Genomic DNA, 25,161 nt, shown 5'->3' with positions numbered 1-25,161 from the left:
TTGTCCTCCTCCACGCATCGGTGTCTCTCTGGTGTATTTATGCATGAGAGGTCCGTATGCCTGTGGTAACGCCACAGTCTCCTCTGTCAATGGTGCCCTCGTTTGGCCAGTGTGCCAGGCCTCCAGTATTCGCCTCCTGGCCCGGTTCGGGGATGCCGCCAGCACGTTCACATTGTCACATAGAGGAATATGGCCCGCCCTTATTCCATGCTTGGCGATAGCAGATCTTTCTGGGTGATTACACTCAAAGGCCTTGTGGTGTTCATTAATGCGCTGGCCTAAGGTTCTTCCAGTCTCGCCTATGTATTCTCCACCACAGTCACATGGAATGGTGTATACCACACCTGTGCAATCATTCTTCAGTCTTTTGTCTTTGACCTTGGTCAGTGCACGTCTCAAGGTGTATATAGGTTGGTAGTTAACCCTCACCCCGACCGGTCTCAAAATCCTGCCAATCCTTTGAGATACCCGAGGCACAAATGGTAGCACGCAGAAGCCCTTAGGTGGTTCCTGTGGCACGTCCTGGATTCTTGGAGCTGCCAGTACCATTTCATTTTTTGGGCAGAGGTGGTCTGGGTAGCCATTGGCTTTCAATACCCATTTGAGATGCTTGATCTCTCTCCTTTTGCCCTTCAAGGTGGATGGTATATTCCTTGCCCTTTTTACGAGTGTATTCACCACAGCTCTTTTATGGTGCAATGGATGGCAAGACGTGAAATCGAGGTAACGCTCGGTCTGGTGGGTTTCCTATATACTGCGGTACTTAAGCTTCCATTGAGGTTCCTCCTCACCAAGACGTCCAAAAATGGAAGCGACCCATCCTGTTCTTCCTCACAGGTGAATTTGATGGAAGGAAACATTCCACTGATGCCCTCCTGGATTGCATTAACAGCCGTGCTGGGGCAGATGACAAAAGTGTCATCGACATAGCGGTACCAGACACGTGGCTGTGTTGGGAGGGATGGGATGGTGCGTGTTTCCAGCTCTTCCATCACCATATTGGCAACCACCGCAGACACCGGGGAGCCCATCGCAGTGCCGAACACCTGTTTGTAAAATGTGCTGTCAAAGACGAAATAGGTGGAAGACAGACAAGTGCTGAGGAGGTCACATACGTCATCAACATTCAACTTGTTGGCGGCCTGTTTCCAGCAATCATCCTCCATTAGCCTCTGTCTCGCCACATCAACCGCCAGGGTTGTGGGCACGTTTGTGAATAGCGAAATGACGTCAAATGACACCATGGATTAGTGTGGATGGATCGTGGTGTGTTATTTTATCCACAAACTCGGAGCTGTTGCGCAATCCTCGGTCGGTTTTTCCCACGAGGTACTTTAGTATATCGGCCACGAACTTCGACAATGCATAAGATGGTCCATTGATACACGACACGATGACCCATAATGGAACGTCTTCTTTGTGGATTTTTGGTAACCCATACTGTAGTGAAATCGTATTCGTACTAAAGCTGAACCCAGGTGATGATCGTTGCTCGCTGACACCGCTAGGGGTGCGGCTATAAGACCCACTGCGGTCGGTGCTCAGGGTGACTTCTCCTGTGACATGTTACATCTAGTGGACTCGCTAACGGTACGCCTGCATAGAATATTAAGCTTGCTTGCATTGAATGTTATGGATGGACCCATGTGATGCCAAACCTTATTCCTATTGCATTTCCTGTATTACAGAATGATGTCATGGTCTTAATGGAATTAAACCACCAGATGGACTAAAGTTGTGGACCCGACTGGTTTTTCACAACACTTAATTCCATTAACGATCTACCGACATGGCGGGCAACAAGACGCTGGTGGTCACACCATTCTGCGCCGACCCGCAAGCCTCGGATGGTGGATTGCAACTGAAGCACTGGCTCAAAACGTTGGGAGAATCATTTCGCTGAGCCTGAGACCGAGCCGACGGCTGTCGCGAAGCTAGCAACGCTTCACTCCAAAATCGACTACAAGGTGTACAATAGCATTGCACAATGCGCGACGTACGACCTCGCGATTGCGGAGCTCAAACGATTGTACATAAAGGAAAAGAGCCCGGTGTACGCTCGGCATTTGCTACTAACGCGACGCCAGCAACCCAACGAGCCGATGGATCACTATGCCCAGGAGCTCCGGCAACTCTTGCTGGACAGCACCCGGGAGCCACGGACTCACGAGCAGGCTCAGGATGACCTTTTGCTAGACGCCTATGTCGCTGGGGTCTCCTCTCAGGACCTAAGGCTCAAACTCCTGGAGAAGACCGACCTGACCTTCGCTGCGGCACTCGAGCAAGGAAAGGTACACACTGAAGCACGGTTGCAGTCGAACGTCTATGATCGCACGCGCCTCTTGGCGGGAACCTCGCTCCACGCACGGCCGGAGAGTGCTACCGCCGAGGGAGCGGAACTGCTCGCGGAACTCCAGGATGCTCCGGAGGAGGATCCGGTCCTGATGGCTGCCGCAACGGCCAGACCCAAGGCCTTACACGGAGCCACCTGCTATTTCTGTGGGGGACAACGTCATTCCCGGGCCGTGTGTCCGGCTCGGGATGCCATATGCCATTTGTGCTCGCAAAAGGGGCACTACGCGAAAGTGTGCCGGAAAACCGCACGCGGCTCGCGGCCGCGCGCGACCTTGAATGGGCTCATTGTGGAGCCTACGTGCCGAGCTCGGAACACGGCGCCTTACCCGGCTTTGAAGGACAGGGCCCCTCTTCGCGGGCCCCTGGTCGCTCAATCGACCTTGGCGAGAGTCACCGAACAGCCACAACAGTCTCATCCTCGATCGGGCATGGCGCATGCGTCCTTGACCAGACTCCGGGCCACGCGAGGGGCTTTGGAGCCTCGCCAAGCCCCAGCGGTACGTTCTCGTCGTGTCTCTCAAGAGCGTACGGCGTCCACTGGCGGCGACACGAGTTCGGTACCAACTACGGTGGCCCTCACCCGTCAAACGGCGATTTCGAATACTACGGAGGCCCATACACATCAAACGGCGATTTTGAATCGCAAAACACCGGAATGCATGGGAAAGCTCTCCGATGGCTTTAACGGATTCCCCATGGACAACGAATACTCCGGCAACGACCGCAAAACTGCAGATTGCATGGGAACACACCCTGACAACTTATACGAGACTCCACGGGCACCCTCTGACGCCCGGAAAACTGCCGCTGGCATAGGATCCGCCCGCGAGGCGAGGCCGACCCACTCGGGAGGTTCGGTCCCACTCCCAGCAGGCTCATCCGGCCTGGCTCATCAGCAAAGAGGCAGAGAGGATTTTCAAGAGTCAGAGAGGGATCATTGATGAAGACCAGAAAAAGCACAGGGCCCAGAACACTGCCTTGGGGAACTCCAGCCTGAACAGGAACGGGAGATGAGAGAAACCCATTCAGGGCCACACGTTGACTACGCCTGAAGAGGAAGTCCGGAAGCCAAGCGTGGAGATTTCCATGGATACCATAGGAGGAGAGTTTGGTAAGCAGAGCTGGGTGCCAGACCGTATTGAAGGCACGTGATATGTCAAGGGAGACAGCTCTGATTTCCTGTTTGGCATTTAGGACCTCCATCCATTGTTGAGACAGCAGAAGGAACATGTCCAGAGTAGAATGACCTGGTCTGAAACCAAATTGATGATCGGAGATCAAGCCATTGGAGAAGAGGAAGGATTTGATATCCGAAGCATGATGGACGTCCATGACTTTGCTGATAATTAGGAGCAGGCTGATTGGTCTGTAGTTGCAAGGATCTGTTTTTGCACCTTTTTGTGTAAAGCGGTAATGTTTGCTGATTTCCAAGATGCTGGCAGATGACCTTGAGCAAAAGTGAGGGTGAAAAGAACAGAGAGAGGGTGAGATGGAGCGGCAGAGCAGGATTTTAGGACCCGTGGGCTGATGACGTCTGGTCCAGTTGCAGAATCAGAGTCGAGGTTTGACAAAAACTTCTCCACCTTGTCAGGAGAGAAGGACACAGAGTCCAGGAGCAGTTGGGTTCGACTGGGTAAGGTGGGAACAGAGAGAGAGATGGGTTTGGGACACAAGGTTTTGAGGCAAACACAGAGTTGAGGCATTCAGCTTTGTCACGTGCGGTGTCAACTGTGTAGCCATTTGAGGTGAAGGCGGGGATGGAGGGGGAACAAACACCAGAAACGGATTTGACCAGACGCCACCAGGATTTGGAGGAAGGAGACAGGTTTGAGAGTTCAGTCTTGAGTGTGGAGAGATAGTGCTTCCTGGCACTGCTGAGGGTAGACACACACACTTGTTCCGAGCTTGGTGGAAGGAACTGAGATCGCCTTCAGTTGGATTTGCCTTCCAAGAGGCAAAGGCAAGTTGTTTCAGGGCAACTGCTTCACCACAAGATTCAGTGTACCATGGACGGGAGGAAGGGTAAGACAACTGAAGACGAGATGGGATAAATCTGTGCATGAGAGAGAGCAGTTTGCTTTGGAAGAATTCCCAGGAAGAATTGATGTCAGAGGCAGTAGAAATGGGAGACCAGTCCAGATGATTGATGGCTGCTTGCAGACCGTGCCAGTCAGCCTGAGTGACATGCCAGACTTGTCGACGCTGAGGAGGCTCTCTGAGAATGGCCAGAGAGATATCCACTTTAACAAGCACATGATCAGAAGAACCGATTGGAGCAGAAGAAGAGCAGCAGACATTTGCAGGGAAGTTTGTCATAACCAAGTCTAGAAGAGAAGATACTCCATTGACTGAGATCCGGGTCGGGAAATTGACAGATTGTGTCCGTCCCAATGAGTCACAGAAGTCCTTTGCTGAGGTGTCATGACTGGTGAGAGAGGAACCCACACCCAGCCAGCTGGCATGATGACAGTTGAAATCACCACATATAAGGAAGAGAGAGTTGGGATGAGTTGATAGAAGTTGGTCCATGTTGTCAGACAGCGACATGTAGATGGAGTCATCACTGTTTGGAGGACGGTACAGAACACATATGAACAAAAGGTCGGAGCGGAGAGGAAGCCGTAGCCAGAGGTACTCCTGGGGGTGTGGTGGAGAGAGGACAGTGCAAGGAGAGTGAGGAAGATAGTTTTTGATGAAGATAGCTACCCACCACCAGGACGAGGCTCAAGTCTTTCATACCGGAGGAGGGAGTAACCAGGAAGAGATATTAAGGAATCAGAGACATCTTGAAGGAGGAAAGTTTCTGTTAAGCATATCAAGTCTGGATTGTCAGGAGCAACCTGAATGGAGAGATCAATCAGGTTTGAGGGAAGGCCCCGGATGTTTGAGGTCCATAGCGTTAATGAGGAGAGAGGGGGAGCATCGGGTGCAGGGGAGGAGAGGGGAGGGGAGGGGTAGGGTCAGATGAAGGATGAGAGGGGGAGGTAGGAAGAGCAGTTGATAGTGTGTCAGAGAATACAGAAGACTTACAAGAAAGGGAAGGATGAGGAGGACGAAGGGTCTGATGGTGATGGGATGAGGCACAGTCAGGGGTTCTTTGAGGGGGGGGGGGCAGAGGAAAGTAAAAGGTTGGGGGAGGTGGAGGTATGAGATAGAAAGGAGATGAAGTGGGGAGGAGGCAGCTTTGAGAAGGAGGTGGGAGGGGGGAGAATTGGAGAGGGATCGTAGGAGGGGAGATTTGAAAAGGAGTGGTAGGGGGGAGTTTTGAAGGGGAGGAGTTAGGGGGGAGTTTTGGAGGGGAGGGGCATGGGGGGAGTTTAGGAGGGGAGGGGCAAGGGGGGAGTTTAGGAGGGGAAGGGGCAAGGGGAAGATTTGGAGGAGAGGGGCAAGGGGGGAGTTTAGAAAGTGGATGATTAATGAAAGACGAACATTATTCCAAACAAACAGGTTAATTCCACTACTTTAGATTTATGACTTGTAACACCGAATTCTACCAGGTGGCGCTATGTGATACATATTTACAAAGACAATTTGGGTCCTCCCCATACTTTGAATACCCAGGGACTATTTGTAACCGCTTGAAACCTTCCCGTGCACCACACAGGTACAACCACCAGTTTCCCACTCATTCCATTCAGCAGTTTTGATCTCTTAATGGTCCCACTTTCAGGAATCTAATTTTTGTTTTACCGTTTAAAAACTTACCGTGTACACCCCAGTTTATGAATGAATATAATTAAAACAAACAGGATGATATTTCCAATGATAATTCCTCCACTTTAATGATTGTTTTCATGCAGAGAAATGGCACATTTTATTATGACTTGTAATATCCCTCCCACCGTGAGTGGTGCATGTTGCTATATAATACATATTTACATCGATAATTTATGTGCTCCCCTCCATCACTCACACCCATCCACTATGAACCCCATTAAAAAGAAATTATGCCAAAAACCTTCTGGTGCACACCCAAAATGCAACCACCGGCTTTCACTTCATTCCGTCTAGTGGTCTAAGAATTGCACAGACGTCAAACAAACACACAGACAAGCGTTCATTGACCTGTGCTTGCAAAATCAGTTGCTGCGACCTTGCCATTTGGACCTCAAAAACAATACGTTTGAAGGGTTTGATTGGTGAACCAATTCAGTGACCCAATATGCAATTGCTGTTCAAATTTCAAGTCAATTGGATGAAAATTGACAACTATGCGGACTTGACCTTTTGACCTCAAAAACCATAGGCTTCTACCTTTCGAGTAGATCTACCAAAGTGGTTACGTTTTGTGAAGGTTGGTGTACAATTGCAACCTGTAGGCAATTGACATACAGGCAGACAGACGTGCAGACCAGACTAACCAATATCCTTGAGAATCTTCGATTTCACAAGCAACAAACAAAACCTTCTCCAATTATATGTGGTATGATTTCACTTACACAAGAGGACCAGTGTCACCACGCAGCTCCGAGTAGTTAAATGTGCCATTAAGCACTCCTTCCACTTCAGACATGTATGCCTGCCAGTCTATCTCAGTGTCTGCAGACGATATGAAAAATCAAATTACAAGTTTCATACAAGTTCAAATGGGCAGATGGGTTATTTTGGAATATAGTTGAATTAACAGACAAAATAAACAAACTACCATATATATACAGTCAAACCTGTGTAGAATGACCGCTCAAGGGAAACGGAAAAAGTGGCCTTTATAGACAGGTGGTCTTTCTGTCCAGGGTTGCGGCCGACATCTTGGTTGGCATTTTTCTGTAGTACAGCGATGCTATTCATGCACCAGTACCCAAATGTGTACAGGAAGCAAACCTGCTTTGGCGATCTTTATTACCTCCACCACCGAAGGTGGACAAAGTTTATGTTTTCACCTCTGCGTGTCTGTGAGCAGGATATCTCAAAATAGTCAGGTTCACTATGTTTTTTCGTTCAAAATCATGGTAGATTAGCAAACCTATACATTTTTGGAAACGTTATTACATGGAAAATCTGAAAATCAATGTTTACATTTGCCAATTCCGACCAATTCCATTCGACCAATTCGACCAATCGACCAATTCCATCCGACCAATTCGACCAATCGCTTCGATCGACCATTCGACCAATTCGATCGATTCGATTCGATTCATCGAATTCGATTCGATCGACCATTCGACCAATTCGATTTGCCAATCAATTTGACCGACCTTTGCTTGTGTGGAACGGACTGTGAAAACGATGCGGACTATATTATCGGATACGACACACAGGACAGTGATGACGAACTCTAAATGGCATATTCTGTAATCGTGTATGTTTGATGGCATTGACTGCCTGTGTATATTTTGGCATTGACTGCCTGTGTAGATGTGAAGTTATACTGACTGCATGTGTATATATTGTTACGGACACGACTTATTAAGATGTTATGCTGGGCCGAGCGGAATGGCCGCCGTGTTCGCACAAGTTACCCGATTACACTCGAACGTTGACTAAGTCGCGCTATGCTAAATCAATGAAGGAAAGGACACAACGGCTGGGTTAAAATGACACGACACCAGGGGTACGGTTCTCAAGACCTCCGGAGGAGGTTATAATATTGCGGAAGGTTAGATTACAAAGACAAGAGAGACAGCATAGAAAGGTGGGCACTTAAACACGGTCTTATCTTAGCCCCGACAGACGACAGATAAACGGGACAAGACTGACTCACACGGGGATTGATGGCAAGGAAGGCGGGTAGTCGATGGCTCAAGGTGCACTCTTGGCTCAGGGACAGAATCGACCCGGTCCGGTCCAGAGATGCGGGAGGTCTCACAGCGCTCGGAGGTGGCGTCTGGTTCTCTTTCGTGGCTGAGGCGCATCTCACGTCACGTCCGGTAAGTGGCTGCGTATATCCGGCGGGGAGTGACACGCCCTCGGCTCGTTAGCTCCGCCCCAGATGGAATCGGCCCGTTGCTTCTTATTGGGTGCGGGGGTTACCAGGCTCCGCCCTTGACGAGGAGCTGACAGCCAGCCCCTTCGTGGTAACCCCGTGGGCGCACATGGCAATGGCGGCTAACCAAGCCGGTGTGAGGACGCACACTCCCCGCACCGCGGCCGCGCCGCCCCCGCTGTGGTTGTAGTTGTTGTTGTTGTTATTGTTTCATGGGGAAGATGGGAGGAGGTATGGGGAGGTCCTGAACTCACTACTGGTGCCATACAATCACATTCTGGTGCAACGAAGAGTCAGAATTAATGGAAACGAGTCCTTAACTGACATAGACTAAGAATAACTAGCAAGATGTCCGAAAGTTGTCTACGTGAGATGCGGTGGACCTGGGCACGACATTTAATGGGGGAAGAAGGGGAAGGTCGGTTCTACAGAGTGTTGTTAACAGACAATGGGACTAGGGAATGGGGGATTGGGGATAGTTGGGGAGTATTGGGGAAATAGGGGAATATTTACAAGCGGATATGGAGGCCAAATCCCATATCCGCAACATTGCACCCTTCTCTACCCTCGGGGCGTCCCGACCCGATAAATTTTTACCTATTTTAGTGTGGCACTCAGATGTAGTTCCCTCTACTATTAACTCTACCCTGAGTGCGACAGTTTTACAGATATTCACAAATGAGTAAATATGTCCCCCTGCGACGTTGCACCCTTCTCCTCACAGAAACACACCCACAGGATAACCGAATCACGGAAAGAATTCGCAAACTAAACATACAGCCGGTAGGGAGCATTATTTACACAAGACTACGCTGATATTTACACTACGATCCAGGACCTGTTTTTGGAGGAACACATGCAGATGTTATGCATAGAGAGAGCACGCATGCCAGCATCGATACACCAACCCACGAGTGCTCTGTGGCCTTACGGCCTTTAATAATGTGCAGAGCACCCCATCCAAGCACCAAAAGCACCACTACACACCCAAGCACCAATCGGTGCAGTCACCATTGTTCATTAAAATAAAAACAACAACCCCTAACCCTGCAGGTGTCTCTTGCTCTTCGTGTGGTGCACTTGGCCTTCTTACTTCCTTAGAAAATAAAGAAAGGCGCCAACCGCGTCCATTTCCTTATTGTGGCCGTCAGGGTGCCAACTATTAGTGGTTCACCTGTATGGCATAGGTGCCACGTTGACCCAGAGGTCCATCCACGGGTGGTGCTTGGCCGCAAAAGAACTGCGGTCCATTGTGGGTGGCCACCAAAATTGCGGTCCATATGGTGTATCGATCCAGGCAGCAAGCAGCGAAAGTGCAGGCCCACAACTGCGGAGCCAGCACCTCTCTCTCCTCTCTCTCTGCCCCAAAGCCAGATCCTCAGAGGTGGGAGACAAAAGAAAAGACAAGTGAGTAAGGTGGTAAGGGCGCAAAAGTGCACGCAATACAAGGTGATGCACACTGGGGGCACATGGGAACCAGGTGAGACAGGTACGTTCCTACCGTACGCCCCCCCCCCCCCCCCCACCAGGTAACCTACATGGCCCCTCCCTTACCCCTTACTGTATCCACAAAACACAACACTACCCATAAACATCTACTTTACAAATCAACAAACGTCCCTACTGTCTTCCCCGTTCCTCCCATAAACCAAATTCGTCTTCTCTCCCTCCTAACCAATCAAATTTGCTATTTCCAACTCTCATCAAAATTTGCCATCTCCAACTCAACATCAAAATTTGCCATCACCAATTCATCATCAGTCCCTCCTAAGGAGGGAGAGATGGAATCACCCCAATGTCTCATCCACGTCGTGATGCGTCTCACAAATCCAACAGCAATTCTCCTTTCCTGCACAGAGAACAAAGAAAACACAGGTGTGGAGTCATCATCATCACCTCAGGTAAGTGGCTGCGTATGGTGCGACAGGTTCATCAATCCTAACTATTTCCTAAATGACTTTAACAACTTTACATTACCCGGGGTCTTTCTCCTGCCAAACCATTGGCCCTCTTACACTATGGGTTCTAAAAACCAATTCCCATTGAGCAAACTGTGGTGCTTTTCAATTTGGGGTCTCACTCCCCCGATTCATCTCTCGGTGCCCTCGTACAATTTCTGGGCCGTGGCGTGTACCTCTCCCAGCGGGTCTACCCACCTGCACACCTCCACCACTGCAGTTGCCTCCGAGCTTACCTGCTCCTTACCCTAACCTAACTACCTGGGGAAGGCCCTCTGGCGCTCTCCCCACTCGGTGCCCTCTCTGGCACTGGGCTACCCGGGTCCGTCCTCCGGATCCTCGGGCCCCATCCACAACTCTACCGGCTCCCAGAGCCCACCTGCGGCCTCACCTGGCCGACATCCTCACAGTGGTGGAGTGCCCAACCAACTACACACACTAACAGGCTACACGCCCAGCCATTTCCACAACACTAATGCACCCATCCACAATACCGTTCTGCAACCGCACCACAAATGCCAATATCCAACCACAATTTACCTATACCCTCTACCTAATACTTACACTACCCGCCCCGGGTACTCGTGAAAGGGGTCCACTCTTCCCCCATCCACACCTTCGCACCATGCACACCACTCCGTACCACTTACTCCAACTCTCTCCACACACCTGTACTTGCACACCTGTGCTCTCACACCTGGTGCCACCTGCACCCTTCTCTCCCCAAGCGCATTCGCGCTGATCCACAACACTCACTACTCATACACTGCTCCACACACCTGTCCAGTTGCACACCTGTGCAATCACACCTGTTCAACTCTCAACCACACGGCATCATCTCATCTAACTACTCCCTTCTGAAACTTGCGCTTCCCAGTCGTCCCTTTAAACTATTGCGCTCCCTCGTCATTATCATCCACACTAAACTACCTGCGTCCCCACTACAGGTATCAGTCACTAACTAAACTTAACGTTACCTAATGTCATCTTCGCTAGATCCCTACCAATATCCTAACCCACCCGGGCTAGTTTTCACTGCCATACACCCCATAAGCTATTGCTCCTTTGCCCCCACCAAATTTTGTTTTTCTCTAATTTCGCGGCCAAAACACTAACCTCATCACCCGTCTACTCACTAATGCCTCTCGGTGCGCCAATTCCTGTCCAAAGCCCGGCTTCGTAAAGCCGAGCAATGAATGCGGGTTGTTTGGTGCCAGCGGCTGGATACGTCCCGCATTCGGTGCAGGGAAGGAGGTTTACCCGGGCCGAGATCCCACGCACCATCTCGGCACGGAGCCATCCCATGGCTCGATCTCGACCTGCCGGAATGCCTCAACAAAAAGTGGTCGCCATGACGACCCTTCCTATCCAGCCGCCCGCTCCGCCTAGTGGAGCACGGACGCGGCCGTTCAAAGCGAGGCCCAGCACGCACCGAGGGCCCAATTCGGCTAAAAGTCGCTCTAACCTCTAAACCGGTTACCGTCGATGCTTCACCTGGACGCTTACACCCCACAGCCCGTTCCTTGCTCACACATCCAGCCGTTTCCATGCTCCTCGTACCTTTCCTTACACACCCAGGTACACCCATTCCACTCACAGCCTTGGTCACACACCTGACCACCGAACACTTTGGCACACATTCGTTGGTCGCACACCTCACCAACACACCTCTTCGCGCCCCCTCCTCGGTCACCTCCTCTGTGACAATCACAGGTGTGCTCTCATTCGCACACCCAACCACGTGCCTCACCACCAACTCCAGCGTGCATTCCCACTCACGCTCTACCATTCCAGGTGTGCATCCTTCCATCCCAGGTGTACATCCTCGCTCACCTGTCACAACCAACTCACTCTCCTTGTCACTCTCACTACTCTCACCTCCATTCTTGACAGCGCACTCACCCTTACTCTTGACAGCGCACTCTTTCCTCATGCACCTGTCCGTCACACACCTTTCTCGCGCACACTCTCCCGTTACACCCTCTGTAACACTCACCACAGGTGTGCATTCTTCCTTGCCTTTGACAGCGCACTCTTTCCCCATGCACCCGTCCGTCACACACCTTTCTCGCGCACACTCTCCCGTCACACCCTCTGTAACACTTACCACACCGCGCTTCCATGTGCTCCCTCGCACACGCGCTACGACCGACTCATTCTCGCCAGCACCCTCACTCCTTGGCACGCACTTTTTCCTCACACACCCCAGAGTCGGACTTTCTTGCACACCTCCTTTTTCGCACACCAGACCTGTCGCACACTTCACCAACGGCCTCTCACGAACACCCGGGTCCATCTCGACCCCCAAGCTTCTTAAATCACCTGGCGCATCGTACGCACGACCATATTGGTCACCACTTACACCGGGTCCTCTTCCTCTTCGCTTCTCCTCCATCACCTGCGAATCCCTCATCCGGTTAATGAGCACATCATCACGATCCAAACACAGACTTTGGACCAATTCTTTTATCTCCTCTTTTATCTCTTTCTTATCCCCTCTCCGTCGCTTCTTAATTTCGCTCACCCCTTCTTCCACTTCTTCTAATTTCTGCTTCACCTCTTTTATTCCCCGGTACGTCTCCTCAAGCTCGTCCTCCAAGGCTACCTTGACCGTTTCCATGTGCGTCCTCACCTGCCGGTCCTTCGTCTCCATTACCTCTATCACCTCGTCCAACCTCGTTGTCAGTCCCTCACGTACCATCTGACATTCCCTCTTCGTCGCTACCAAGTCAAGTCGCTACAAGTCGCTTCGTTGCACCAGAATGTGATTGTATGGCACCAGTAGTGAGTTCAGGACCTCCCCATACCTCCTCCCATCTTCCCCATGAAACAATAACAACATCTGTACATCTGTACTCATCTGTAACTCATCTGTACAGCTGCCTGTAGCTGCGCAATGAGGGCCTGCATGTCAATCGGCTGCATGTTAAAGCCCGTTGATACAGCGGGCTCGGCTACCGCGCGCTCTTGCGAGGCGCCATTTTGCGCGCCCGCAACGTCAGGCGCAACGACGCTATTTTGTGCGTCTGCTACCCTCACTGCTTCGCTCTCCTCATGTCCCTCAATTTGGTCCTGGATCGACCCTGCCTCACTCTCCTCTACCGGACCCCAGCCGACTTGGTCTGCCATAGCGCGACTTTCAAAATTCGGGTTTTTATATTTTGTAAAACACAATCAAATTTCGCCGTTATAATTTCGAGCGCGTAAAACGCGCTCCGGATCGAATCTCACTCCTCGACACCAATTGTTACCCTAATGGTACAATTGGTGTTCCAAAATTTGGGCTAAATGAATTTAGTCCCAGGTCCGAATCCTACACTCCTGACACCAATTGTTACGGACACGACTTATTAAGATGTTATGCTGGGCCGAGCGGAATGGCCGCCGTGTTCGCACAAGTTACCCGATTACACTCGAACGTTGACTAAGTCGCGCTATGCTAAATCAATGAAGGAAAGGACACAACGGCTGGGTTAAAATGACACGACACCAGGGGTACGGTTCTCAAGACCTCCGGAGGAGGTTATAATATTGCGGAAGGTTAGATTACAAAGACAAGAGAGACAGCATAGAAAGGTGGGCACTTAAACACGGTCTTATCTTAGCCCCGACAGACGACAGATAAACGGGACAAGACTGACTCACACGGGGATTGATGGCAAGGAAGGCGGGTAGTCGATGGCTCAAGGTGCACTCTTGGCTCAGGGACAGAATCGACCCGGTCCGGTCCAGAGATGCGGGAGGTCTCACAGCGCTCGGAGGTGGCGTCTGGTTCTCTTTCGTGGCTGAGGCGCATCTCACGTCACGTCCGGTAAGTGGCTGCGTATATCCGGCGGGGAGTGACACGCCCTCGGCTCGTTAGCTCCGCCCCAGATGGAATCGGCCCGTTGCTTCTTATTGGGTGCGGGGGTTACCAGGCTCCGCCCTTGACGAGGAGCTGACAGCCAGCCCCTTCGTGGTAACCCCGTGGGCGCACATGGCAATGGCGGCTAACCAAGCCGGTGTGAGGACGCACACTCCCCGCACCGCGGCCGCGCCGCCCCCGCTGTGGTTGTAGTTGTTGTTGTTGTTATTGTTTCATGGGGAAGATGGGAGGAGGTATGGGGAGGTCCTGAACTCACTACTGGTGCCATACAATCACATTCTGGTGCAACGAAGAGTCAGAATTAATGGAAACGAGTCCTTAACTGACATAGACTAAGAATAACTAGCAATGTCCGAAAGTTGTCTACGTGAGATGCGGTGGACCTGGGCACGACATTTAATGGGGGAAGAAGGGGAAGGTCGGTTCTACAGAGTGTTGTTTACAGACAATGGGACTAGGGAATGGGGGATTGGGGATAGTTGGGGAGTATTGGGGAAATAGGGGAATATTTACAAGCGGATATGGAGGCCAAATCCCATATCCGCAACAATATGATTTTGCTGACTGCCTGTGTATGTTTGGTGATATGAATTATTGTGACACATTTTGATGTTATTAACTGCCTGTACAAAATGATAACATGTATTTGATTATGCAACTTATCGCGAATATAAAGACTATTTTGCAATTCAAAACCTTTGATTCGTGTCTTACCATTCCCCATAGCACTAATTTGATACTTTCATTGGATTCCTTGTCCCTGAAAATATAGGTTTAGTATATTTTAAGAAGTGTTTAGGGTAATTAGAGGCAGAAATAGAACAAAATATGTATTTTACAGTGGCCATTTTGAAAATCCAAAATGGCCGCCATACAGGTATCTCTCCAAATGTAAGCATTGATTTTTAGTTTCCTTATGCTATAACCTTTCCAAAAATGTATAGGTTTGCTAATCTACCATGATTTTGAACGAAATATAATTTATTGACATAGTGAACCTGACGAAAAGGTTGTGGACAGGATTTGGACGAAACTTGGTGGGCAGGTTGCTGCATGTGTTACAAGGAGAAATCGATTCGATTTCAGTGAAGATCCGAATCTGGATCTGGATAAGAGATCGTTTTTCATTTTTTCATTTTTCATTTAAGATCGTTTCAAAGATGATATATAGCACGATATTTCATAAAGTTATGGACGGATTATGACAAAACCAAGTTGATGAGATGGGTAAGTGACAAGAAGAAGCTGATTAGGTTTTGGTCCAGGTCGGAATCCAGAACTGGCATGTCAGTGGGATACAAAACAAACTGTTCAAACTGGCAGGGGTCTGCGCTCTTTCGAGTGCGGTTCTAATTCTTCATGAATCCACCTGGGTATGAAGATAATCATTGCTTCGGTTCATAGCGATTACGTCGTCTGTCGCTCTGGTTTGTCTTCTCGCACCAAGTCCATGGACATCTCCAGCAGGCTTCGGAATCAATAGCTTGCAATGTGGCCAAAAATGCAACACAAACTGGTCGTCACTTCGATGGACACCATCGGATCTTTAACGTGCACAGTCGAGTGAGGCATATGTATTTTGTCCACTTCAAACAAAAGAACGAGAAGAAGAAAGAACGAAAAGAAGAGCAATAAGAAGAGGAACGAACAGAAGAAGAACGAAAAGAACGAGAAGAAGAAGGAAAAGTAGGACGAATGAAAATAACAAGAACGAAAAGAGGAAGAACGAGTAGAGGAAGAAGAAGAAGAATGAAAATAAGAAAAATTAAGAGGAAGAAGAAGAAGAATGAAAATAAGAAAACTGAAGAGGGAGAGTAAGAAGAAGAATGAAAATAAGAAAAATGAAGAGGAAGAGGAAGAGAAAGAATGAAAATAAGAAAAATGAAGAGGAAGAGGAGGAATAAGAAGAATGAAAAGGAGGACGAAGAAGAAGAATGAAAAGAGGAGGAACAAAAAGGAGGGGAAAAAGAAGAATGAAAAAAATATTAAGAAAGAAAGAAAGTGGAAAAGGAAGAACGAAAAGAAGGAGAAAGATGGAAAGGAGAAGAACGGAAAGGAGAAGAAGAAGAAAGAAAAGAGGAACGAAAAGAAGAAAAAGAAAAACAAAAGGCGGAAGGGAGGAAGAACGAAGAAGAGAAACGAAAAAAAGGACGCGACCAGGAGAGGAAGAAGAAGAGGCAGAAGTAGAACGTGGAAAAGGAGGAGAAGAACGAGAAGAAGAAAATACACGCATGAGATAGGATTGGAGCTCTGTCTAGCGTCTTATTGTGTCCAACTTTCCTTGTTGCCGATAGCACCTCAGGGAACTTATCCAACATGAACATATGTCAAAGCAGTAAATGTTGGGACATCAATGGAATTGGAAGGCTCGAATAAATTGGAGCCGAGCGAAAGGGCGAGCATAATTAATTCACTTACATGGGATTCTTTGGATCACCCACAAGGTGACAAATATCTCCACGAACCACAGCACTCCGCACACCAACCACGTGTACTGGGGGTTGATCAGCACTTGTCGTTTCACCGCCCAAGCATTCCGAACAAAGTTAGTGCCTTGTTGTAAAACAGAACACCGCTTTGAACCTTTCACTCCAATCCCCACGCCGCCTCTCCTGGAAGGCGCCATCTTCCGCCGTCCTCGTACGTCATCGATACCATCAATAACGTCAGGTGAGAATAGATTTTAAAAGTATGTTCAGAAAAGTAAAACTTAAATATCTGCAGACCGGAATTTAATCAATAGATGATAATACTTGATAACTTAAAACCTGTGTAGTCTTGGTGCCACCAACTACACCGCTTATGCCGCTAAACCCAAAACACCATTTGTCCGAAGGTGGAGTTTAAGGGTGCAGCGCAGAGGTCGCCATGAGCCGTGTACGCTCGCTCGGTTCGATTCCCGACCTGACGATAAACTGTCACCCTGTTGGTGGTTCGTGACTTCGTGTGCAGCCTGAGGCTGCTGGTTGCATCATTCTCTCGAGGTACGGGTGCCGCTGAATCTGGAAAATTGTGTTAATTCAGCCATTTGAAATGGGGGTGGGTCACCAAGTAAAATGGGGGTGGCTTGTTGAGACAAATGGTGGGTGGGGTGCGACAAAACGATTGTGTGATCGCCTAGACAAGTGAGGTGTTAAGGGTGGGGGTGGGTCGTCTAGAGTCCCTTTATAGACCGATCCGACTGAGGGTTCAATGGACGGGTGCCCTCTACAGGCGCCGCCATAGCTGGGGGGCGTCCGCTTCATTCGGCTTGTAGTCCATGGGCTGGACCCCAGATATAGCCAATCGATACCAACCAGAGGTACCAGATCAAAATATACTTTTATTAAAGCTTATTATCTCCTTTTCAAGGAACTTTGCTGGACCACTATGACTATAGCTTGTAGCTTTTTTAGGCAAATTGCTCTCAAACAGACATACTGTCAATCAAGATTTGAAAGCAACGGCTTGGAGATGTGCGCTTGAAAACACACTCTAATGTCTCAAATAGGACACAAAACATAACTTTACAAGTCACAAATTCATGTATTTATTACACAATTAAGCATCATAAATCCATGTAAACAAGAAAATCCACAGTTTCACATGTCAAACAGAAAGCTGACTTGTAAACATCGTACCTGTACATGTACATGATCATCTACATTAAAAATCTTAATTGTTTGAATGGCCAAGTTACACTTTTCAATGTATGTTCATAAGGCATTCAAATATACTTGTACAGTGTGTAGGTTTGATTAGTCCATGGTGTTGGGCTAGCGGCTAGGGTGCCGGCTTAGGATCCTGGGTTCGAATCCCGGTCAATTGCTGAATTAACGCCAGGGGGGTTGACTCAGCCTGTCATCCTTCCGAGGTCGGCTAATTGAGTACCAGTTCACTGGTAATTCCCTGCTTGTGCTTGTCGTTGAAGGTGGCAAAAAGGGTTGGCGTCAGGAAGGGCATCCGGCCGCAAAACATTGCTTCAAAAAGGGGACCGAAAAACAACAACAACCACAGTTCCCGAAAAAGGCCAACCCCCGCTTGCGGGGAAAAATGGCCTCTAAAGGTGTTTTTTTTTTTTTTTTAGTGTGTAGGTTTGATGTTTAGTCAACATCCTCATCATCATCAAGATCTTCAGCATCACTGGTATTCTGGTCTGAATCATCTTCATCAGCATCCATCATGTTGGTACAGTCTTGAAGTTTGCACTCAATTGTGCACTTTAGTCTATTAGACAGACACTGGCAGTTTGGTAGCTGACAAACACGCCGGCATGTACAGGATATGAATTCCATGATGACCTGAGGCAGGAGAGCCAGTCATCCACAGAACATCAAGTGTGCCATCCTCTCTTGCAATCCATCCATGGTTGTCCTGGGGATCTGATACATCTGGATCTGCTACCAGGCTACGTTACCATATGGCGCTTTGATAGTTGCCTCTCAAGGCATGTTGGTGAAGGCAGTCTTCACAGGGTGGTGTTTTTTAAAAATGTTTTTATGATTTTATAGCGATGTTTTTATGCTTAGCAGTTTTGACTTCTGCCATTTGTGCCTCGTCAGGCTGAAGTGGTCTGATTGCTGGAGGACTTCTTCTGTCGCCACAGTTGTAATTGGGTGACACAAAGGGTTTAGGAGGAATAGAGCGTCTTCTGTCCTTCTGCATTCCTTCTCTGTTTGTGGGGAGCTGGGCTGTTAATACTTGCGGTTGTACAACAATCCCATTAACTCGATGTGATGTCCCTCCTCCACTGAGGGTTTCCTCCTGCCTGTCGATGTTGGCGTATGCTAACACAGTAGGAACCCCAGGATATATATTTGATGGCAGCACAATATCATTTTCTGGTTGTGTTTGCAATTTCTGCAGACACAAAGCTGTGTCTATTTCCAACAATGTAGAATATGATATCCCATGACCTAGACGGTTCAGAATCTTTTGATCTCGACATTACCAGTCAGTGATTTTACTGTCCAAGGCAATAATATGTGCTTTGATGTCTTTACTTTGCCTGAAGTTGTTCCATATATGAGATCTTGAGCGAATGACCACACCGATCTCAGAACACGAGTTGTGCTACTTGAGCTCTTTGTTTCACCAGTTAACAATTTTGTTAGAAATGCTTTGAGTGATGATGGGATGTCCACATATTTGTCATCTCGTTCATTTGGGCAAGGTGGCCAAGGCTGTTCATTTTTGGCTTCCTTTATTTCATTCCGCAAATGTAAAGCTGCTTTGGAGAGCCATGCCTCCATATCCTGATCATGCTTTGAGTACATGTCAAGTTTCTCCTTCATCATCATATATGTTCTTCTGCTCATTTTTGGAAGGGGGCTCGGAAGGGGGCTCGGCATGGCATAGCATAGGGTACGCGGTTGCTAACAAAATAGGTTTGGTGCAGGTGGAAGTGGAAACCGGGTACCCCCAGGCCCAGGTGCCAGGTGCCTTCAGGGCGGCATGGCCATCGCCGAAAACGGGGTTTGTATCGTGTGCCTTCAGGTGCCAGGTGTCCACGACCGCTCCACACGTATAGAGAAACACTTGAGAACGATTATCACATACACTTTTCATGTACGATCGCGATGATAGTTGTGCTGGCGCAGACAGCTGGAGTTAAGTTTGGATCGGGACGCCCCCCAGTAATGGCGGACGCAAGAGCGCCGCCTATCGGCGAGGGGGCCCGATCGTCCTTATCGGATCGGTCGATAGAGAGAGTTGCGACATGAAGAGTCCTAAAAAAAATTTGTCACGTGGTCTGTGGACGCCATGTTGTTTCCTGTCCAATCTTCGCGTGTTTCTGGCCTTGCATTGAATACATACGAGGAACGCTCTATTTTTTGGTCTGGCTTTGTTTGTTATCTTCTTCAAAGATGACTGGCTGCTGTGCCTATGGGTGCAGTAATCGGTCGGAAAAAGGATTCCACATGTACAGATTCCCAATAAATCCTGAAAGAAGGAAACTGTGGATGAACAGAGTCCGGAGAGTAGGATGGGAACCGACGTCATCATCATTTTTGTGTCAGGTTAGTCATAGTCCCTTGCATGTACTTTGATGTCTTTTGATTGATTGCTTCTCACAATCCAGTGTGGTGATGTGCTCTCATTTTGTATGATTTATATATTGGGATCATCAACTCTGTGGATGAATAGAAAATTATTTTTGCAATATTTAAAAAAAATAAAGATTTTTAATTTTTTCCCTTTGTAAAACATACAGGAACATTTTGACCATCATCAGTTTGAGCATGGGCGTGCTGATGGGAAGAGAAAGCTGAAGATCACTGCTGCACCCACCATCATCAGTCACCGTAACTCTCCCAGGGTCCGGAAGTCTCCAAAGAAGCGGAGTTCAACCTGTACTGCAGGAAACAAGGCTTGCATGGCGGCTCTTCTGCAAGATCACAACTACTTTGCTACTCGACAGAATGGCAGCTCATCTAATGCTGGTAAGCATGGTTTTATTACTTTGATTCAATAAGTTTCTTCTTTTAAAGTACATGTGAACTATGTAGTATTTGCTGCAGTTCAGTTAGCTTTAAAAGAAATTTTGATTGAAGTTGTAAGTGAACTGACTTAAATATAGATGGTTAATCAATGCTTGAAAGTTATGAAATGACCAGTAATTGCATATTCATATGTACATCTTTAAATAAATAAAATTAATAGCAGTAATGAGTATTCTACTTTTGTAATTGTTATAACCAGATTCTATATTCCTTTCATTTTTATTAGGTGATCCCTTTTCTTTTCATGGAAGATATGCTGGTCAAATTGCTTGAATGAATTACATTAATGTTTTATGCCTCAAATCATTGGAAATTCAATTTCATATCCAATGTTTTATTACAAAGAAGTGTGTACTCTTGAGAATTTTCATGAATATGTTACGGATTCGTAACTTCCGTTATTGAGGTTTTCACCCACTTGACATGTTTCTGATATTAGGTATTATTATTATTCTCAAAAGGTTTATTATTCAGGAACAGCTATCTAAAGTAAAAAAGGTTAACTTAAAATGATACAGGAAATCGTGGACCAGAAAACGACGAACGAGGAGGAGGAGGCGGTGAGAAAAGTCGGAGAAGAAGCTGGTTGCTTTGCGTTCTGGATCGAACGTTGTCGAGCAAGAGAGACGAGTGAACTTTGGGCTTCCTGGAAAGGGATTCCGCGATAGAGTTGTTATCGCTGTGACTGGTCAAACCTGCGTGTCAGGTTGGCGTTGGATTCGGAGGAACCATCGTCGTGTGATTACGTTTCAAGTACGAGCCGTCCGCCATTTTGACTCGTGCGCTTTGCGCGTCGAGCAAACCTTCCTTGCTTCGTCAACCGTTTCCACCGCGTTCAGACGTATCTTTGGTGGGTGTGTGCACCGAGGCTTCTGACGATTACTTTGCGGCTCGCCGACCGTGAACAGTGAAAGTTCGTACCTAGAGGGGGCCTTTGGATTTCCCAGTCGCCGTGAGTGCGCCCTTTGTGCCGCTTTAACCACGTGACCCCTTTTCTCCGCTTTGGGCCGCGTGCGCCTTGGTGCCGTTTTGGGCGGCGTGTCTGTGCCTGCCCTCGGAACGAGATTCTGGTTTAGAGTCGACATCGTTCCGTTGATCACTGGAGGGGACCAACTCTGAGCTCGAAGACGGGAATATAGAGACATTGGGGAAGGTTCTTTCCACTCAATTGGAACACTGTGAGTTACCTTATGCATGCTAGCTGATGGAATAGAGAGTGCACTCTTAATTGTCATTTGTGGTAATGTTATTCCTGTGTGATTTATAATATATTATTGGTTTGTTCATAACCATTGGTGTGGTTTCCTTATTGATTTCGACACGGAATAATATATTTTTCTGCCGTGACCCCTCCCGGGGTTCGGAGGTTTACCGAGACCAGGAGGTCGGGGAGGAACACGTAACAAATACTCAAGGCTATAGATAGTCTATAAATGTAAAGATCATTTGACAGGAGCAGCAATATTTATTATTTCTCTGTTGTTCCTCTTTCTCTCCCTCTCATATAGCTGAAGACACTGCTAGTGAGCAAGAAGATGTCCAGACTTCTCAAAAGGTAGCACAGTCACTGAAGAAGATGAAAGGCAGGATGAAGCAGCTGAAGGCAGATCTTCGACAGACAAAGAAAACTTGCAGAGGACTTGTGAAGGCCAAAGCAAAACATGAAGCAAGGGTTTCCAGGTTGTTTGGACGCGATCAACTCCGAGCACTTGCACGAGGAGGAATGAGGAATGTTGAACTCAAAGCGGAGATGGGGAGAACAAAAAAAGAAGGTGAATTAGGGAGCAAGTGCATGGCTATGCGAAAGTTGGCTAAAAATGTAAAATGAACAGATACACGGAGTTGAATACTGAAGTGTGGTATTGTTATGTTCATTCTTGAATGTTAAAAGGTCAAACCTGTGTTTTTTTTAGATTTGAAAATGTTCACATTGTCGGCCTTGTGTGCATGCATGCTAGTCAAGAAAGTAAGATGCAAGAGAGCAAGGTAGTCCAGAAAATGATAGACACTTCCTGCCCCCTCTTTCCCTTTTATTCCTTTTCCCCCTCTCCTCCCTCTCCTCCCCACATAAAACTACATTTCTGAACAAAGATTATTGCAATAAACAAAATCCGATTCTTATCTTGGACTAAGAGAAAATCCTATCAAAAGCGAGGGGCACGGTGCAAATCACAAATTACACATTGTAGGCACTCAAATTTTGTACTAGGTTATGCACAATGTATACACACTAGCGGGCAGTGCACTAGTGTGTGGCGCAAACAATGGAAACAAAATGGCTTCTAAATCCGGGTTGTCGTAACTCTCTATACAGGGACTCTAAGGTCGTTGAGATAATTGTGGGAGAGTGGTGGGGGGGTTTTCCACTCGGGAGGGGTTCCAAGAGAAATTAAGGGATGGAGTCACCTATACAAATGGGGGGTGGGGTCACCAAGGGAAGTGGGGGTGTGATTGCCTCGTCAAATGGTGGGTTGGAGGGGGGTGTAGCCACTGAGACAAATCGTGGGTTGTAGGGGGGGTGTAGCCGCTGAGACAAATGGTGGGTTGTAGGGGGGGGAGGTGTAGCCGCGGAGACAAATTGTGGGTTGCAGGGGGGGTGTAGCCGCTGAGACAAATGGTGGGTTGGAGGGGGGGGGGGGGTGTAGCCGCTGAGACAAATGGTGGGTTGGAGGGGGGGTGGTGTAGCCGCTGAGACAAATGGTGGGTTGGAAGGGGGGGGGGGGTGTAGCTGCTGAGACAAATGGTGGGGGATGCAGTTGCTTCGACAAATATCGAGGCAAGTCTCTGCATTGTTATAAATACTCCATTGTAATTGTTAATACAATATTGTAATTGTTGTCTGCATGCTATTACTAGTCCTCATCCTCCATCAATCCTTTTCCACCAAAATGGGATGAGCATCTCAATTTAACTCATTCAAAGTTTTCGTCCACTTGTGCTTTTGCCATCGTCGGCTTTGATTTAGATGAAAATGTTTTTCTCTCCCCTTATCCAAATGGGTTGTACCTCTCATAACTAAGCTATAGAAGCTTTAAACTTCCATTTTTATTTGAGGAAAGGAAGAAGAAGAAAGCAGGTTGGTGTACCTGTGTGACTATCTTGCCATGTTATTGGATGGTGATTGTACAGCTGCCCTGGGTCGGCCGAGGTCACGAGCCTTTGGCTCATCCTACTTTGTGCTTGTATTGCACTTTCATGTCACATGTTTGGTTTACTTCGAGCCTTTTCATGTTTGATTCGTGTTTGTTTGTTCCTTTTTCTTTTCAGGCCTGAAGAAGAGTGCATGGAAGCCTTGGGTACCATTTAGCCAAAGACCAACATTCTCGCCTTTTCTTCGTTACTTGTTGGAGCTGCAAAGATCCTTTTTATTAAAAAATAAAAAAGCCGAACTTGGAACACACTAGCCATGCTCCCTGCTGCCTGAATAATACCAAGCCAAATGTAGCGCTTTTCGCTGCTCTCCTGCCATCGGCCATTTTGTGCTGCCATGACGTCATCGGTCCTCTTGTGCCACTGACGTCGTTGACTGACGTCGTCGTGCACACGTCGTGAGCTTTTTGTATTCGGCCTATGTTTTAATCTTCCTATGTTGTCACTTTGTCTCACAGCATTACAAGTGGGGAAGCTCTGCTGTAAGTACTTCGACATTTTAATGGTTGTCCCATTTTTGAGTTGAGGTAAAAACGTACCGTTAAAGCACGATGCTGCGCACGCTAATGCTTACGCAAAGAGCAAGCGGACAACGCGGTTCATAAAAGAGTCTTTATTCAAAGTACTCAAACTGCAGCACTTAGCTGCTCAGGGCTGCGCGCTCCGCGTATATCGTGAGGCCACGCCTCTCTCCCTGGCGTGGCCCATCCCCCTGGTGTGCGGGGTGATGTCACCGCGTCAGTGCTTTCGTGTCCGCCACACGCGCCCCCCCAGAATCCCCGCGCACCTGAAGGGTCAGTTTGCGGGGCAAACGGATGACCCGGCCGAAGCGCCCCCTGGCGACTGGCGGCGTCTGGGATGCAGGGATGCCATCTGGGATGCCTCCGGCAGCAGGACCGGGGGGCGGCGGGGCTGGGCGGTGCCGGGGGTCCGCCCGTAGGGGGGCGGCCCCGACGCGGGGGTCGGGCCATTGGCGGTGGATGGTCCACGTCGAGGTGGGCCGGCTTGAGGCGGTCTACAGAAACGCGGTCAGGAGTACCGCTGATGTCCAGGGTGAAGTGCTTCACCCCGGTCTCCAGCACGCGGAAAGGCCCGTCGTACGGGGGCCGCAGTGGTGTCCGGTGGGCATCGTGGCGGACAAAGACGTACTCCGCCGTGCGAAGCTCCGGGGCGACGTGCGTCGGTGGGTGCCCGTGGCATGCCGTTGGCACCGGGGCGAACCTCTGGGCGGTCTCTTGCAGAGCGGAGCGCTGCTGTGCCGCGGACCATGGTGCCGTGGAGTCGGGGAGGAACTCGCCCGGCACCCGCAGCGGTTGCCCGAAGACCAACTCCGCCGCGGATGCGCGCAGGTCCTCCTTGGGCGCCGTCCGGAGGCCCAGCAGGACCCAGGGGAGCCTGTCGACCCAGCCGCCGTCGCGGAGGGTGGGC

At 48.7% G+C, this 25,161-nt stretch overlaps 2 protein-coding genes across 2 annotated transcripts in view; one reads left to right on the top strand and one right to left on the bottom strand.

The window, feature by feature from the left end:
• The window catches only part of ALG3 (ALG3 alpha-1,3- mannosyltransferase), a 40,696-nt gene extending 23,936 nt beyond the window's left edge, over positions 1-16,760 (bottom strand). The window contains exons 1-2 of the mRNA XM_068113065.2: positions 16,520-16,760; positions 6,795-6,894 (exon numbers count right to left, since the gene is read on the bottom strand). Coding sequence (XP_067969166.1) covers positions 6,795-6,894; positions 16,520-16,727 — 308 coding nt within the window. The 5' untranslated portion in view covers positions 16,728-16,760. The remainder of the gene's footprint in view (positions 1-6,794; positions 6,895-16,519) is intronic.
• A 286-nt stretch (positions 16,761-17,046) lies between these two features.
• LOC137425058 (uncharacterized) lies at positions 17,047-24,060 on the top strand. The gene is made up of 5 exons (XM_068113066.2): positions 17,047-17,085; positions 19,977-20,100; positions 20,295-20,523; positions 22,092-22,355; positions 23,851-24,060. The coding sequence occupies exons 2-5, from the start codon at positions 20,002-20,004 to the stop codon at positions 23,985-23,987; spliced, it is 729 nt and encodes a 242-aa protein (XP_067969167.1). The 5' UTR covers positions 17,047-17,085; positions 19,977-20,001; the 3' UTR covers positions 23,988-24,060.
• The last annotated feature ends 1,101 nt before the right edge of the window (positions 24,061-25,161 follow it).

Source organism: Myxine glutinosa, chromosome 4 (assembly GCF_964187855.1).
Source record: "Myxine glutinosa chromosome 4, kmMyxGlut1.1, whole genome shotgun sequence".
Classification (NCBI taxonomy): domain Eukaryota; kingdom Metazoa; phylum Chordata; class Myxini; order Myxiniformes; family Myxinidae; genus Myxine; species Myxine glutinosa.
Note: the sequence above shows the minus strand (reverse complement) of the source record. Positions and strands in the feature narration are given on the sequence as shown.

Bases quoted from the DNA above. Each gene is read 5' to 3' on its own strand.
- LOC137425058 (XM_068113066.2), top strand. From the start codon at position 20,002: ATGTACAGATTCCCAATAAATCCTGAAAGAAGGAAACTGTGGATGAAC. The intron at 20,101-20,294 runs GTTAGTCATAGT...TAAAACATACAG, and splicing joins CATCATCATTTTTGTGTCAG to GAACATTTTGACCATCATCA. The intron at 22,356-23,850 runs GTGAATTAGGGA...TTTTCTTTTCAG, and splicing joins GGGGAGAACAAAAAAAGAAG to GCCTGAAGAAGAGTGCATGG.